The 17,073-nt window shown below is 42.5% G+C and overlaps 3 protein-coding genes across 6 annotated transcripts in view; all 3 read right to left on the reverse strand.

Annotated features, from left to right (window-relative positions):
• Positions 1 to 6,683, reverse strand: part of LOC122523298 (titin homolog) — a 37,314-nt gene extending 30,631 nt beyond the window's left edge. Inside the window, exons 1-12 of the mRNA XM_043644970.1 lie at positions 6,403 to 6,683; positions 5,789 to 5,927; positions 3,016 to 3,316; positions 2,364 to 2,544; positions 2,054 to 2,304; positions 1,849 to 1,993; positions 1,560 to 1,772; positions 1,295 to 1,477; positions 1,020 to 1,220; positions 813 to 949; positions 392 to 728; positions 31 to 321 (exon numbers count right to left, since the gene is read on the reverse strand). Coding sequence (XP_043500905.1) covers positions 31 to 321; positions 392 to 728; positions 813 to 949; positions 1,020 to 1,220; positions 1,295 to 1,477; positions 1,560 to 1,772; positions 1,849 to 1,993; positions 2,054 to 2,304; positions 2,364 to 2,544; positions 3,016 to 3,316; positions 5,789 to 5,927; positions 6,403 to 6,415 — 2,392 coding nt within the window. The 5' untranslated portion in view covers positions 6,416 to 6,683. The remainder of the gene's footprint in view (positions 1 to 30; positions 322 to 391; positions 729 to 812; positions 950 to 1,019; positions 1,221 to 1,294; positions 1,478 to 1,559; positions 1,773 to 1,848; positions 1,994 to 2,053; positions 2,305 to 2,363; positions 2,545 to 3,015; positions 3,317 to 5,788; positions 5,928 to 6,402) is intronic.
• A 500-nt stretch (positions 6,684 to 7,183) lies between these two features.
• On the reverse strand, positions 7,184 to 13,991 carry LOC122523644 (titin homolog). Its single transcript, XM_043645545.1, has 10 exons — positions 13,277 to 13,991; positions 12,039 to 12,418; positions 11,747 to 11,969; positions 11,375 to 11,662; positions 11,181 to 11,308; positions 10,928 to 11,100; positions 10,495 to 10,858; positions 9,971 to 10,400; positions 9,229 to 9,908; positions 7,184 to 9,148 (listed from the first exon to the last, which is right to left on the reverse strand). Exons 1-10 carry the CDS (start codon positions 13,359 to 13,361, stop codon positions 7,721 to 7,723), a joined length of 4,179 nt encoding a protein of 1,392 aa, XP_043501480.1. The 5' UTR covers positions 13,362 to 13,991; the 3' UTR covers positions 7,184 to 7,720.
• A 109-nt stretch (positions 13,992 to 14,100) lies between these two features.
• Positions 14,101 to 17,057, reverse strand: LOC122523656 (annexin B11-like). Of its 4 annotated transcripts, none has more exons than XM_043645560.1 (9): positions 16,747 to 17,035; positions 16,436 to 16,499; positions 15,903 to 16,030; positions 15,580 to 15,756; positions 15,313 to 15,517; positions 15,082 to 15,234; positions 14,814 to 14,987; positions 14,555 to 14,736; positions 14,101 to 14,475 (listed from the first exon to the last, which is right to left on the reverse strand). In XM_043645560.1, exons 1-9 carry the CDS (start codon positions 16,762 to 16,764, stop codon positions 14,425 to 14,427), a joined length of 1,152 nt encoding a protein of 383 aa, XP_043501495.1. In that variant the 5' UTR covers positions 16,765 to 17,035; the 3' UTR covers positions 14,101 to 14,424. The 4 variants fall into 4 exon arrangements, with proteins under 4 accessions (XP_043501495.1, XP_043501494.1, XP_043501493.1 ...); XM_043645559.1 differs by having other exon boundaries at positions 16,418 to 16,499; XM_043645558.1 differs by having other exon boundaries at positions 15,903 to 16,499; positions 16,747 to 17,057.
• Positions 17,058 to 17,073: the final 16 nt, after the last annotated feature.

Here is a 17,073-nt window from a genome sequence, read left to right on the forward strand (position 1 = left end):
ACGGTCAAAACACACTCCTAAATCGCTTACCCGTGACGTGTTCGGACAATTGGTCGGCGTACATCTCGACGATCTGCAGAGCTTCTTCTTCCGTGAGATCGGGTGTTTCGTAAAGGCTTACCGACACTTCTTTACCGTCAAAACTGAAAGAAACTTCGCCCCTGTCGTCAAGGGTGATCGAACGATCGGTCTGCGGGGTATCGTATAATTGAGACGTTCTCTCCTCGTGAATCGTCGACAGGGATAAATTTCTTGCCAATTCGTGACCATTCGGCGAGGATTGCGCGTCTTCTTTGCCATCCTTTCGGCTGTTGATTTTGTCTAAATTACGACACGAAGAAGCATTGTTAATTATATGAATTTGATACTCGTTCGAAGATTTGGGTGTTACCTTCGAAACCTAAAAGTGAAGCAGAACTGCTGACCGTTCCCATACAATTGATGGCTTCGCACGTATACGTTCCCAGACAGCAAGTACCATCCTGACCAGTAATTATTCTATGTATATCGCCTGGTTTCAATTCCACGCCATCCTTGTACCACTTGAGAATCGGTTGAGGTACACCGATCACTTTGCATTCCAAATTAACGGCACCTTCTTCGGATAATATCGCTCGCAAGCTCTCCAAGAATTTCGGCTTTTTGTAATGCTTAGGAATGATTAATTTGAGAAAACAGGAAGTAACGCTGTGTCCGTAATCGTTAGCAGCCACGCATTTCCATTCGCCCTAAACGGAAATTTCGAAGAAATCGTTCAAATATTCGTCGCCAGAAATCACGCATAAAATAAAAGGGATAATCGAATAAATTACTTGATCGGAAATTTCTAATTGACGAACTTCCAGATGACACGTGCCAAGATTTTCCTTCACCGTACGATATTTGTCACCTTCGACCACTTCCACGTCGTCTCTGTACCACGAGAGAGTTGGTTCCGGCGAAATGCTCACTGAAAAATCATCGCAAATTCAATGCAACGAATCGATAGAAAAGTATCCAACGAAAAATGTCCAACCAACCCTGCACCGTAAAACGAAATAATTCTTCGTTGATCTTTGCTTCGCAACTCCTTAAACCTCTGATAAACTTTGGCGGCTTGTCGGAACTCAAAAGTTGAAGACGTTCTTCCTCGTTCAATTGATTTTGAATATCTTCGATCGTTAATTCTGCGGTACTCTTTGCCTCGCCCATACAATTTTTCGCGATGCAACAATAAGAACCTGTTTCAACGAGTTCGTCGTTATCGAATATTTTGCTCTCTTTCAAATGTCAAATTTAAAAATAGGATGCAAACCTAACGAGTTGGTCCCGGTTAATTGGTAAACGTCTCCTGGTTTTAATTCCTGTCCATCCTTGAACCACCTCAATAAGGGAGTCGGAAAACCGACGACTTTGCACTCGAACGATACCAAGCCTTCTTCCGTGAGAACCGCTTTTAAGCTTTCCATGAAACGCGGTTTCCTGTAGTTCTTTGGAACTTTATCGACAAAGAAAAATAACAAGCAGCGGTTATTCGATAGACATTACCGTACCGTAATAAGTAGAAGCTTTTTACTCACTGATCATAGCGACACGACACGTCGTAAATTGTTTAACATTTTGCGCACTCGTAGCGACGCATTTCCATTCGCCCTCGTCCATAGCTTCGACCAATTTCACTTCTATCGAATAACCACCTAGACCATCTTCCATCACGTGATACTTTTCGTTTGCATCTATGCGCCCTTCTTGATTGTACCAAGTTATCGACTTTGGCCACGGTGGAACGTGAACTACGTATTCGTCGAGAAACCCATGTAATCTATTACTATTCTAGGTATCTAAGAAATTTCGAGTCAAAGTTTTTACCTTGACAAGAGAGCGTAAGAGAATCGCCAATTCTGCAACATTCGTCTCGGAGTATTCGTTTGAATACCGGTGGAGGTCCCGAACTGGTTAACGTATCGGCTGGTTTTAAAGAACCCTCCCGGCTTCCTTTTCCAACGACGTGTACCTGATCAGAGATTGGCAACGTAATGGTTAGGAAATCTCGTTATTATTGAAAATATTTCACCTTTGACGAGGAATATGCACTGCCCATGCAGTTGACAGCTTCGCAGGTGTAAATTCCCAAAGACGTCGGATCGTCGGGATTCGCCGTTAAAGCAAACACGTCGCCGGCTTTGATCTCTTTGTTGTCTTTGAACCATCTCAATACCGGGGTTGGCACGCCAACGACTTTGCATTCCAAAGATACGGTTCCTGTTTCCGTCAACAGAGCCCGAAGTTCTTCCACAAACTCTGGCCTCTTGTACGCTTTGGGCACTGCACGGAGAGAGACGCGAAAGAACAAATAGCAACGGAAGGATATTCTAGAAGCTTACCGATGACGCTCAGATGCGACGTGCACGATGATCTGCCATTTTGATTTTCCGCCATGCAAGTCCAGTCACCTTGATCTTCCGCTGTTACCGGTGCAACATCGACGCAGTAAAAATTACCCTCGTGTACGAAGGAAAATCTCGATCCCGCTTGAATAGGTAGATCGTTTCTGTGCCAAATTACCTAAAATCGTCGCGTTAAATAATATACTCGTCGTCTACTTATCATTTTTCATCCAAAATATCTCTCGATAATGTAACGAAAAGAGAAAAAAAGAAAGCCGTAGGAAAGAGAGAAGGAAAAGGAATGCGCCGAGATTAGTAGAGAGGCGCGTCATCCTTATTATAGTAAGGATAGATGCGCGCGTAATAATAGTGGCGAGTAGTAGTAGTGTAGTAATACTCGCTCGTATTAGTAATATAGCAAGAACGCGTAACAATTTTGGTCCCCTCGGGTCATGGACCTTTGCTATCCCATTCGATTCGTGTTTCCCGTTTCGTCTGCTAGTAGACGAAGAAGACGCGACGAAAGCGACGATTACTCGCGCAACTCCTTCCGGGTTGCGTCTCCGAATTTATACATAAATATTTGATCGCTTTTTCTCGCTTGTCTTCCATTAGAAACTAATAAATAACCAAATGACCATCGAATTACCTTCGTATTCGTCGAGCTTCGAATTTCTACGAGGAATCTCGTTCTGGTGCCAACTTTGACTGCGAGGTCTGTCAATCTTCTGAGAAAAATGGGTGGATCGCCTTCCTCGTAACTCGGTTCGTCGACGCGCACGTGAATTTTCTTTGTGGATCCCTTCTCAAAGGGTTGCCCGATTCTCGTCGCTACCAAAGCATATTCACCGGTGTCGTCCTTTTGCGATTGTTTCAACGTCAGTTGCACGACGTTGCCTCTCATTTGTAGCCGATACCGATTAGGTGGCATCGGTCGGTCGCCGCGTATGCTAAAATCCAACAAAATTCAGCGTGACCGGGATAAGAAATACTAACTCTATCTAGTATCAAAACTTCCGCTCTCCTGCAAATGGATAAACAGTTTGGAAATGTTATGGTTCGACTCGTTCGCTCTGCCAAAGCATATACCTTTCATTCGCGCGAAAGAAAGAGATCGATTAAAAATACTCACGGACTAAATTTAAATTCGAAGGGTATTTCTTATTCGGCTCACCTGACTAACGTTTCATATTATTTACGAAAAGTTCGATGCACTCTCGCGAGATGCGATTCGCTAACATACGGCCTTGACACTGACGAGTACGAACGAAAGATAAGAACGTTGACATTCCCGAAAGAATGATTCGCTCGATGCGTTACGCAGCTCTAATCCTTGAATCGTCCTATTATCGAAATCATATAATTAGCGACTGGTCGAAGAAAAACGGTAAACAAAGCGCATCGGTATTCGATCGAAGCGAAGCGTGCCTTTGACACATTTCGAACGACGCCCCGGCCTCGAAGGCGGTCGTTATTTTAAGATTAACGTCTCGTCATCGAACAGGTCCAATGGGAAAACAAGATTGACGATCGTTCGAAGAAAAACAAAACCGCGCCCACCGCTACGAGAATTATCTATCTGTTACGCGTATACATTCACAATTCTCTGTTTTGCGTCAGTTCCGGACTATTGCGGCACATATTTTCATTCGAGGTATTTCTAGAACGCCAATGGATTTCCAATTGCTTCGATAAATTTGGGAATATCGAACGGCTCGATCCGATAGCGTAATCGAAAATAATGATTCGATGATCTAGCGAAGCGATGCAAAAGCGTTGAATGTACGCGTGGTTCGATCTTTTTCCGTTGTTGCTCGCGTAAAAAGGTGACGAAAATAGGGCAGTAGAGCAATGCCAAGACGAAGTGCGTTGGACCATTTGTATGCTTGAAATATGTTAGCCTCGTGTGTACAGCATTACCAATTTTTATTTTAAACCTAATAGGAGGCTGTTCCGACGATAATCATTCTACAGAAAAATGAATGATCCTTCGATATCCATCGTCCACGTAGAAAGAAGAATCGCCTTGAAAATAATTCTCATCCGATCGAATTGCATCGATCGTACGATATCGATTGAAATGGCATGCACTCTCGAATAAATGTGTATCGATGGTAAGAAATATTCCATTAGTGCCTTTTGACATTTCGAGGAAAGCGTATTTGTGCACTTGGCAAAACATAAATTCCGTCAAAAATGATTTTGCCCGCGTAATCGTAGCTGCAACCCTTTTCGAGCTAATCGTGACATCATTCTATTAGTTATTATTTAGGCTACCGCGATCGATTTGGTATTAAATATTTGTGCAATCATCATACCGATATGCCGAGCCATAGGATGAAGATCCTCTGGCAGGTTTGCCATTACCATCGGCGCACTTACAACAATCGCTTCCCATTATCGAGTTTTTAACCGAAATCGCACCAGATTCATCTGTCGAATCGAATACTTTCACTGATTAACGTGACATCGTTATAAAGAGACATCGTTGTTTTCTATTCAAAAGGCAATTTCGACGATAGTCTGTAGAAAATGTAAGGGCATTGTTGGATATTTCGATCGATGCGACGACACTGTGCTCCGGGGGTGTCATCGACATTTATAGAGATCTCAATAGCGATCTATGTTTCGGAAAAGTCGTAGATGCGGAGCAGGCGCGTTGCGATTTTGGTAAGTTTGTTGTGGTTCTCGGTAGAAAAGTTGGAAGCAAGATGAAAGATGTTGTTGACTCGACGACGCTCGGCGATCGCCGCGAAACGTTCCCTCGAAAGACTGATAGCGAGTTGGCAGCCGCGCATAGTCATAGGTGGGATTTCTTCCCACCTCCGCGAACGGCTCGTTCTCTTCCGTTTTCGCTTGTTAGACCGAAGCAGAGAGCGCCTCTTCCGTCCTTTCGCCAAAATCTTCAGCTCGGTCGAATTTAGCTTGTGCCAAGTCGAAAACGACATAACCACGGCAAGTCAGCCGGCGGTTACGCGGTTACAAAGGGAGAACTATAGACCGAAATAGATGGTCTTAATGAAAAAGAAAGTAGGAATAAATCGAAGATGCTCGAGGATCGGTGATACCTTCCGTCCCTCGATGAGATCATAATCGTATTCTAGAAATAGGCGAAAGGGAAATAAAACGGACGTTCCTTTCCCGCCGAGATCTACGACCCTGCCATTGGAACGCTCCCGCGAACATACTTATGAATATGTATACTACTATCTATATAATGCCGCTTCTAGGATAGGACGACGAATATAATTCCGTTCTTCGCGAAAATTAATACACGCGACGGACGAAAATAAACCCGCGTTTGATCCTTGGCACGTTTCAAGGTTTTACGTTACAAATTAGGGCCAATAGTCCAGAACGAACGACGAGTCTACGAGGTATACGCCATTGGAATGTAATAATCGATCGACTTGTACACTTACAACTCCAGTTGCACATCATCGCCGATGTATTCCGTCGATTTGAGTTTGAGTTCAACGACGATATCCTCGCCGGTGCGGCCTTGCACCGCCAGGATTCGGTCTTCCTCTTCCCATGCTATTTCAATTCGTGATATACCATCTAAATATAAACAAACAAATGACAATTATTGAAGAATATATATAGTCGATTAGGGAGAATGGTCTCGGCTTTGCTTTGAAGAAATTCATTATTCGAGAACTACCTGATATTTTAAGACTCACGTGCTTCGCAAAATAGTCTACGTGTGGCAGTACCTACGTGCAAAACTGTAGCATAAATATAGATGCGTAGAGAGAAAGCGCGATAAAAAGAAGAAAAGAGAGACGTTGTCCAAACTTTACGGTCGTATCTTCCAATTTTCATTGGAAATTTCATTCGATTGCGCGATCCCCTCTGGCGCGGAATTTTTAGTTGCGACGGCACGCAAAGCGAGCACCAATCGCGTAAATAAATAAGACAACGAGATACGAATACGAAAGAGAAAAAGTAAGCGAATCGAAGCGTGACATTTGGAGTTTTGCGCCGAGATTTGCATCGCATTCCGATCGCGCATCGCAAGAAAGAAATGTCTTACCTGTTAGAGTCATTACGTTGAACGTTAGGAGGACCGGCTCGTCCTCGCATTGACATCACTCGTTTATCGCGGAGGAACTAGCCGTCCTCGATGTCTCTCGGTCGAATGTAACCACCGGCGGCGCACCACCACCGCCACTAGCATCGACAACACCAGGCCAACGACAACGAGAACGATCGGCTCGCTTCTTGACCCGAAACACGCAGCACACCCTACACGCCACGAAATTCAACGGCAGGAGGCCCTGCTCCGATCTAAAATCGTCTCGAGACAGTACTCTCAGCTTCGTCGTTTTAACGAAACGCGCACATGCGCCGTACGCGGAGCCCGCATTTCTCTGATGTAACTTGCCAGTGCTGGCGGCGGCGCGGTATTTCCTTCTTTCCTTAATCTCGACTACCCTTTAATAATAATGCTTTCTTTTTTTCATTTCGTCCAATTTTACTTCCTACTCGTCTTATTAGCGATCCTTTTTTTATTTTATCGCTTATCGCGATATAATAACCGCACGTAACTCCGATGGCCCGAAATAATGACTATTTCCATCGTAATACCTCTATTATTTGGTCTACCGACCGATCTTAAGGAAAAAGGAAGAGTTTTCGACGACCATTCCTTGCCAATTGAATAGCAGATATATTTTGGGCCCCAAATGTCCATAGCAATTTTAGAATATCCAGACGACAGAGTTGAAATTCGCCGAGACGACTTACCAATGACCGGCCAGGAATATTTCTTGGGATGAAAAAATTGGTACTGGTTATAAAGCATTGCGATCGTATAATATCTATGTACATGTTTATTTAAATGTGAAGGCATTAAGAATAAATAACGATGATCGTAGGTGTGTAGCATCGAAAAAAAAGATAAACGTAATACTTTGTTTCATAAATTACATATAATTACTCCTGCAAGCTATATATATATACTTAGATATTTTTTCATAAAACATAGGTATGCAAGAAAAACGATATAATTCCGTGATAAAATAATCAGCATTCTCCTCCATCGAATCAAAATTCTTAGACTAAAGCGAGCGACGCAAATAGGACCGATTAACGCGTATAAAAAGAGACTATCCTCCGCGTAACGCAAAATAAAAGATAATAAGATAAACGATGCGTAATTCGAAGGAGCTAGATTATTCTACGACTTCTCCGATACGTACAAAATACTCTTCTACGTGTTTCGTCCTACCGTCAAGCTATCCTATCTTTTTTTATTTAAGGATAATAGGATAAACAATCCTTTCCCGATTAATGATACAAAATTCGCCAAATGATTCTCTATTTATGCGACATAGCGAAATAGTAATTGGTCAGTGCTTGCGTTTGGACGACCACCAACGTCCCGATATACGCTCGCGAATACCTTCTTGGATTCGTCTGTAAAGAAGAAGAGCGATAAAGGGTATCGCCATAGTCTCCTTCTTGAATAGATAAACGTAAATGGCAGCCATGAGAAGCGTCAAATCGGTTATGTAATTGACAGTCGACTTAACCGTATACCGAGCTTGAAGAGCGAGACGTTCGTCGTCCGGTCTGCTCGGAGCTTTGTTCGGAGCTCGGTATCTTTTGCTCTCCAATGCTCGTTGCAAACGTTCGATCTTAAGTTCGGCCGGGGTCGTTGTTCTCTGTCTGTCTCTCGAGCTCGATCTCGAGGAAGCTTTTGAATTTCGAGCGCTTCGATCTACGGATCTTTCTCTAGCGAATGCGCGTTCTTCCGAAGTTGTTCTAGACCCTGGCCAATCCTGGCCGTTCCTTTCTCGCGACGGAGCGCGCACTCTGGTAGGTCTTTCGACGGAAACGTTCCTCGATCTGGAACTCGGTGATCTCGTTCGCGAAGATGCTCTGCTCTCTCTCGTTTCTTTCGGGGGCAGCTTGGGACGATCTCTGGCGGGGGTAGTATCGCGCGATCCAACGCTATTCTTTCTCGTCCGATTCGTTTCGCCAGCAGCGCTCGCTTGTTGCTCCGATTTCTTCCCAGATACTTTCTTCTTACCGGCTTCTTCGTCGTTAACCCTTCCGCTTGCGCTGTGACTAGACGAATGTTCTCGTACGATCTCGGTGTAATGACTAACGACTGCCATCCTGGCTTCGACGTCAGCTTCGTTCGCCTCCTCCTCGGGCGTTGCCGAACGCATTTTAGCTTGTATTCTACGATTCTTTGCCGCTTCTCCGGCCGATAAAACGCTATCGGTATCCGATTCCGACATGACGCCCGGCTTCGTCGGATCGTAATATTCGCTCGTAGGCGAATTACGTTCGTTTGGATCGATTACCTCCTCCTGTCTCACGGGTGGAACTTTTCTTATTGGTTTCTCAGGCGGTATAGCTTTGCCAAATTCGTTTATTCGTATGGAAGCATCTTCCTTAGGTTTCTTGAGAATAGATTTTGGTTGAACGTTGCTAGGTGACATGGGTTGTGTCACCCAAATCGATGGTATCGTCGAATCGTCCGAAATCGAAGAGTTGTCGTATTCGGAAAAATGAGGTTTATCGAAACTATCGAAATGTGGGATCGGTCTACCCCTCGGATGGTACGTATCTTCCTCTTCCATAATTTGTCTCGCTAAAATTCTTTGCTTCAAGTTTTTCAGATCTTCGCTATCGGCACTGCTTATCTCTTCGGACGATTCTTCCGAGGTCTCGATACTTTCCTCCTCTTCGATCTGCTCCTCCGCTAGCTCCGTCTCTCTCTCTTCCTGCTCTCGTTTATCCGTTTCCTCTTGCTTTCTCGATACGATCTGTAATATATTAAAAATATGTGCATAAATTGACCGCGTTACTCTTTGTCGATATTTGCGTAGTCGGCCGAAAGACACACCTCTTGGAACGGAGAACTGGTCCTATTGGTGGAATCGTCGACTCCCGAGTCGACACCCAAGCCCATTGATTTCTCTGCCGAAGTTTCCTCGAGCAAAGGGACATTGGTTTCGTGCCATCTGCGCAGACGTTCGACTCCCTCTTCGTCGCTGCTCCTCCTCCAAGTTCTCGAGGTTATGGTTTCTTCGTCGATTGGTAGATTAGGATCCGATCTAGCCTCGACGTCCGGTAAGAGCAACGGAGAAAGAAGCTTCATAGGTTTCGAAGCTGCCTCGACTTGACCTTCGCTCAATCTTCTCCGAGTTTTCTTAGCTTGCCAAGATGAGATCATGTTCTGCGTGGCGGTACCGGAATTCGACAACTTTCTCCGCAGAGGCGAACTTTTGCCGCTTCTCGTAGCTCCTCCCATTTCCAAATCCTGTTTCGCGATTGAAGCTAATTCCCCGGTTCTTCTCTCCAACGATTCTTTCCTCTTAGCGTTTTCCTTCTCGGCCTCCATTGCTTTATAAAAACGTTCCATGGCACGTTCGTGTAACATTTCCGTAGAGCTGACTGCCTCGCGCAGAGTCTCTACCACTACGTGTTCTATGCTGAATAATTCGGGAAGAGACAGAGACATCGGCGGCGGTATTAGATCCTCCTCGTCTTCGATTTCCTCCGCTCTGCCTTGCCCCGATGATCCTACCGGAAAATAAACCAAATCGAATTAGATTCTTTTGCAAATCTTTCGATGTAATATTTACCTCTCAAATTTAGTCCTTTCTTATCTTCCTTGGTTTCGCTTTCGTCGTCCTTTGGATACAGCACCAACATGAATTCTGAGCTACCGTGCAATATGTCGTCGTTTTCTCTAGGCGATATTCCTAATTGCATCGCATCGGGCTCATCGGTCAGACCGTTCTGCTTCTTCAAAATTGAAACAGGTCGAACAGGTGGAGAAGACGATGCATTTCTTTCTTCTTCTACATTTTCTTTAGTCGAAGGTAAAAAAGGAGGAGACAAACTTCTTTCTCTGGACAATGAGAGAGAACGTCTGATCGAATCGCTCCTAGGTGGTGGCGATACCGTCACTATGGTGGTGACGAGTGTCGGTGACGTCGGTCTTTTCTTCGTTTCTACCCCAACAGCAGAAATCGTCGGTGACGTTGGTCTCTTTCTAGTATCCGAGCCGTCCTAAATAACGAATAATACGATAATAATCGTACGCGATGAACAAATATTTATACATATACGTATATATTAGGGATAATTACAATCGCAACGATACCTGCACGTTTGCTTTTACAGAGGAAACATCTTGTCGCATCGTATGATTCTCCGATCGATTTTCGTGTTTAGAAGAGGAATGATCTCTCGATCTAGCAGGTGGTACGGGTGGTTCGGTTCTTTCAACGTGAATCGTTGTGTCCGGACCAAATGTGACTCTACTGTCGGCTCTCGATGGTCTTTCCATCGACAGTCTTTGCGCCGATGAAGATCGCCCACCAAAATGCGCTTGTCCATCTCCTTCTCTGGTTAGGCTTCTGCTCCTCGGGGCTGGCTCGACGAAACTAACCTCGCGTTTTTCCCCGCGCGACCGACTGATCTCTCTTTGACTTTGAGACTTTCCACTCAATTGCGACGACGTTGCCCTATTTCATAAAATCCCAAAGATAATCGATTGAACTTGAATTCTTGATTCTTTACTCTGTCCTTCCTACCCTTTATTTAAATCTGGAATGAAGATGATGTCACTTTCTTCGCTCGGTTCGCTCACTCCGTACGGATTCTCAGCTTTTACTCGAAATCTGTATTCCGAGCCTTCGAGCAATTCGGTCAGCGTTGCTGTAGTTTGACGGCTCGTGGTTGCTTTCAACCACACTTCCCAACCGATCTAAGATCGCACGAGTATCATTATTGCACTATTGAAGAAAAATACAGAAAGAGAGAGAGATTTGCAATGCGTTTTCTTACTCTGTAATATTCGACGATGTAAGTACCGATCTTACAACCACCGTCGTCTTCCGGTTCTTTCCAAGATAAGGTGACGGATCTGCCCAAAGTCATGGTGACGTTTACCTTTCCAGGTGCTGCTGGACGATCTATAATAAAATGATATGATTAAATTAGACTTTGAAAAAAGTAAGTTTGTTCTTCGCGATACCTACCTGTAACGGTAACGAGAAAAGAAGACGTATCTTCGCCGAGTTTGTTTCTAGCTTTAACGGTGTACTCTCCTCTGTCGAATCGCTTCGCATCCGGAATTTTTAAAACCGATTCTCCGTCCATAGATTCAAACATATGTCTGGTGTCTTGAGAAAGAGGTTCTCCATCGTGAAACCAAGTAACGGTGGGTAATGGTTTTCCAGCCAAAGATACTTTCAATCTGATCGTTTCGTCCTGTTCGAAAAGAAGACCGTCCTCGTACTGTCGTGGTAGTCGTATCTTTGGATATGCTGAGATCGAAGAGCAATGCTATCAATCACGATGCATCTTACGTTTAACCGTAATGCATCGAACAACTCTGATACCTCACTAACCTTCGAGAATCAATCTGGCCTTGGTACTAACATGGCCAGCTCTATTCGTTGCGGTACATTTGATTTCACCCTCGTCGTTAAGAGCCGTCTGATGAATAAGAAGAACACTTTTCCCATTTTCCGTCAAGATTCTCGTTCGTCTGCTGCTAAAAATTTCGAAGCCGTCCTTGAACCATGAAATCTTTGGTAAAGGGTTTCCCGTAAATTTCACGACGAATTCCGCCTGAAAATATCGTACTTTGCAGAGTTTTGTATGCTTACGAAGAAGATTACTTCGAACAAAGTACACCACCTGCTCGTTTTCCAAAGCAATCAAATCGTTGAGTTCGAGATCAAACAGTGGCGCGGATGAAGCAGATCGTTGCAACGTTACCGTCAACGGATCCGACAACTCGCTAGGAGCTGAGAGACCTACCGCATTCTGTGCCCTGACCCTGAACTGGTAACGCCATCCTGGCTCAAGACCACTCAATGTTAGTTCCGGAAAAGTGCAGAGGCCAGGTGTACTACGCACCCAATAAGCCGAACCCATTCGTCGATGTTCAACCAAATAACCCACGATGGCTGAACCACCGTTACTAGGCGATCGTTCCCAACGTATTCCTACCACATCCGGTTGCGCATCGTCCGTTCCTGGTATTAGAATTGGCTTGCCCGGAGGTGCTGGCAGTCCTGATAATAAATCGCGCGCGCACTTTTCTTTATTTCATCATTTTCGACTGATTCAAAAGGATGAAAAAATAAGCTAATTAATGAATACAAATTTGTCATAGATTTTGACATAATCCTAAAGAAGAAAAGTAGGAAGCGTTCGGGGAAGAGAAGGAAGATGATCATCCACGCATGCCAGAACGATGCTTACGTGCGTGTCGCGTAGAATAGACGATCTCTACCACAGGTTTGCACGTGGCGTTCTTAAAATAAAACGTGAAACGTTTGGCAAGCCGAGGACCGCTAGACCACCGTCTTCACGGTGGGAAAGCTATGCGAGAGGCTAAACCGACATCGGATACCAACTCGACCCGTCTACAACATACTTTTCATTATTTTCTTCTCGCAATGATCTCATTTCGATCGTTTCCGTTTGTTCGTCGACTAAAATCGAGTAAATGGATTCTTTAGTTCTGTCTCTCGCCGAGAATAATCTAAATTGGCATTAAATCTTGGAATTTCTATTATGCTTGATAGATCTTTTAAAAGTGCGATTGCTCAATAATCGAATTAGAAATGATAGGTCGAGTCGAACTTATATTTTCGTACTCGCCCCATGTCTCTTAGGCGGAAGGCTACCCATTGTTAAAATAAACATCCTCAAATCACGCTAGTTAATTTTAGATTTCCGAAAGATTTAATGATAAATAAATATACAATAGCTGATGGACTATTTAAACTGTTCGAGGGCGATGAGAAATTCACTTGCACGTACATACAGAAATGGTGAAGAGGAAACTTTATAAATCCCTTTTCTTTTTATCAGCAAATTTGAAAAGTTGATGAAGCGAACAATCGGTCGCAGAAATGTGGGTCTACCTGGTCCATCCCAGCGTGGTCTCTTGGACGAGCTGGCTAAAGAGATGCTCTTGGAATAGTGTCTCTTTGTAGTAGTGTTCCCCATGATCGTACCTCCTCTTCTTCCTCCGCGTCGAGCCTGGCTCGACGAGCGCGCTTTTCCTGGCCAGGGTTTCGAGCTTTTTACAGCGCTATCGGTGTTAAAAGCTCCACGCTCGAAGATCACTAATGTTTCCGCCTCCACCGAACGGCGAAGGAAGAAAGAAAAGAGTGCGCCTACCGGAAAAAGATGACCAAAAAAATAACGAGTCGGTTTTGTCCTTCGATCTTGACCGAATCAAAGATAAAAAGAAAGAGAGGGGGGGAGAGAGAGAGAGAGAGAGAGAGAGAGAGAGGGAAGCGGGATAAGGAAAGAGAGATCGAAAATTGGCTCGATATAGCTTGAGGCTCGGTGCGGCACTGCCGGACCTCTTCGTAATCGACGATCGTAGCGACGCCAGACTCTTCGGACTTCTTTCACGTCTATCTTTGTTCTGCTCTTACCCCTTCTTTTCTTCTACCTCTGTTTTCCCCTCTTATCCGCTGTTATTTTTCTCTCCTCTTCTCTTTTTTGATTTTCCTTAAACCTAATCATATACGCGCTCTTGGTTTTTCATATGATTTCATTGATTACATTTCCATCGTATATTATTTATTCATTGTAATACATATTTTTCTTTAAAATCCATCCACATTATAAACGTATATTTATTTAAATATAATATATAAAACGATAATATATCTGCATGTATTATGTAAATATATATATGTATGTCCAACTACATGTATATGCATATAAAACGATAGACCTTTGTAACATAATTCTTTGTTCAAATAGCTTTATAAAAATACAATATCAATAACCGGTATTAGAGATTCCATCCAACAAGCGTGCAATGCTTTTGTTACTAAGATTCATTAGGAAGATTGGCACGATTTGCAGCATATTTTATAACATTTTTCGTAGCTACTAATGAGCATAGGATCATTGTTATTTAAAAGTGCATATCCATATCAATTTCAATTCTGTACAGATATATAAATATTAAGAAAAACCTGAAATATTATACTTGCAAATCTTTGATAAATGCGAAAAAGTTGAACAAACTTATTCTCGTGCAATTTGAGATTTAAGATACAAGAGCTAACAAACATTTCTTGTAATGTCCGGAACAATCACCCTGCAACAGTAATAAAAGTAACATTTATATCTCTATAGAATGCATCATATTTTAAAGAAAAAGTAACAAAATTACTAACAGATATAAAATCTTCTAGCGATTCACCATACTCGTTCTTAAATGCTTCTTTTATTTCTCTCATGTCAACTTCGCAACGCGTAACGACCAACCTGATTAGACGGCTATCATCCGTTCCCAATCCTTTCATGCTTTTGTATAATTGTTCGGCAAAGAAAGCAGCTCTGTTGTTGACGCATTTGACTATTTTGAAATTATACATAGATAGTTATTAAATATATAAAAAATGAAAAAAAACTAATATGAATGTATATACGTACCAATAGCAAGGAGACCTTTCTTAATGTCCCCTGAAAATTCATTTTCTATAGCATTTTCTATGGTATGTCCAGTTATGCCTTCATATTCTCGGAAAATTTGTTTCAATTGAGGTACATTTCTCTGAACAAGGATCGCATTAAACATCGATTCGTCAGTTCCAAATCGTAGCTCGCCTATATGTAATAAAGACATGTCTTTTTAAGTTGTTTTCAATAAGAAACAAATACGATGTTTCCTAGTCATCGATGTTGGCAAAAAGTCACATACCAGCTTGTAAGAGAACTTTGGCATCTTCTAAGGCACTAGCTGGATCTACGTCAAATGATTCATCTCTATTGGCACAGCACAATGAAACCATTAGGCGTTTGAAATTCCCAGATGTATCCGATCTTAAATCATCCTCTAAACTTCTACCATACACTAAAAATACAGATACATTTAGAAAATATTCGAACAATAAAATATAAACATTCGAAAATGATTATACGAATAACTTACTAGCTTCGTAAGCTTCCTTAATAATACGAATTTCGTGGTTTGACATTGTACATAATATTTCAATAAGTACGCATTCGTCTGTACCAATACCGGCCATGGCATCGTGTAGTTCTTTGGCATAGAATTGCGGTAACGGCATCATCATAGCAAGAATTAGTTTTTCAAAATTTCCGGACAATTCCGATTTTAAATCCTTAATCATATCCTAAGAAATAAAATGCATTAAATTTGCATAGTTGATGCTCGCATTAAACGTATTATGCTTACTTTTCCATAAAGGGTCTTAAATTGAGAAGCAATTTCTTGTCGCTGCAAATTACTCCGATTGGCAAGAACATTGATAATAGCTTTTTCATCTGTACCAAATCCTTTCATAGCTTTCCTTATAACTTCTGCATCGGCTCTGGCATCGAAGCCATTGTAGGGTACCACTGTGGGTGACAACTGAAATAAAGCGATGCATATATGTAAGAAAATCTTTTCACATAGGAATTACTTGTTAGTAGTTAAAAAAAGAAAATGAAAGATTATTTAATTTATAAAAGATAATTTGATCCATACTGAACATCTCTCGCGCATATATATCTCACCTTATTCGCATTGCAGCTCCGGGGGGCTGGGGCACTGCGACCAGAAGCCGAAGGTAAATTAGCACCATAAGGAGAGTACAAATTTCCTAACCCTTGCCCCCCGAGATTGCTGCCACCAGGATATGGTGCTGAATTAGATGACAATGACATATTAGGGTTTGAAAAAGAAGACAAATTTCTATCTCCAAAGCGATGTGCATTTTGTTCTTGCGGAATATTAGGGTAAACGGAATGTTGTTGTTGCGGATAAAAAGAAGATTCTGGCATACAAGAAGATGGATACGAGGAAGGATAAGGCATCGATGGAGGAGGATATACATTTGATTGCGGTTGAGGAGGATACGGCATTTGCTGTGGATACTGAGGAGGATTGGTAGCACTTGTGGGATTAGCCGAATTAGGATTTGGTTGCATCGGATAAGAAGCGTACGGAGCATATGGTTGAGGCATGCCAAATGAAACTGGAGCGGCGTTTGAAAAGCCGGTATTAGTGGTTTGCGAATATGGTGGAGCACCGGGGGCAGAAGGTGTACCAGGTGGAACCCCAAACGATGTTGGTGGTGGACCACGTCCTGGAAACTGGATCACTGGCGGTCCCTTGGATAATGTTATAGATATAGATACAGTGCGCTAACTACTAAATATTTTTGATCAAAAAGTCATGCAGAAAATCAATAATTATAAGAGTAAAGTGGGATTTTAAATTGCTTATTATATATATTTCAAGAAAAACTCTACTCTGTATAATTCTCTTAGGTTAGAATATTTTAGTTGATTTAGAATCAAAAATGATACAATGCAAAAGAATGAGAAAATAATAAAAATCGATAAATAGATTTATCACCTGATATCCGTAGCTCATTTTGTTTCTTCTGGCTTTGTTGGTTATCAGTAAATAATAATTCTGTGTAGGTTATCCAACTGAACAATCCTTTCCACTGGAGTCACTCTTTTTGAGGAAAACGTTGCAATGTTTGGTAACGCCCAACGATTAACTGTCACGTTCCTTGCAAAGATGTTATGAAACACTATCTAGTAAAACAAATTTGTTGAAAATATTTATACCATGCACTACTAATGACGTGATCACTTTAAAAAGGTGCACTACGTTGCTTCCATCGAATTGCTTTGGCAGATAAGAGTAGAAAATGATACCAAAAAACAATTCAAC

The sequence above is a fragment of the Polistes fuscatus genome, unplaced genomic scaffold (assembly GCF_010416935.1).
Source record: "Polistes fuscatus isolate 324 unplaced genomic scaffold, CU_Pfus_HIC Scaffold6, whole genome shotgun sequence".
NCBI classification, from domain to species: Eukaryota; Metazoa; Arthropoda; class Insecta; order Hymenoptera; family Vespidae; genus Polistes; species Polistes fuscatus.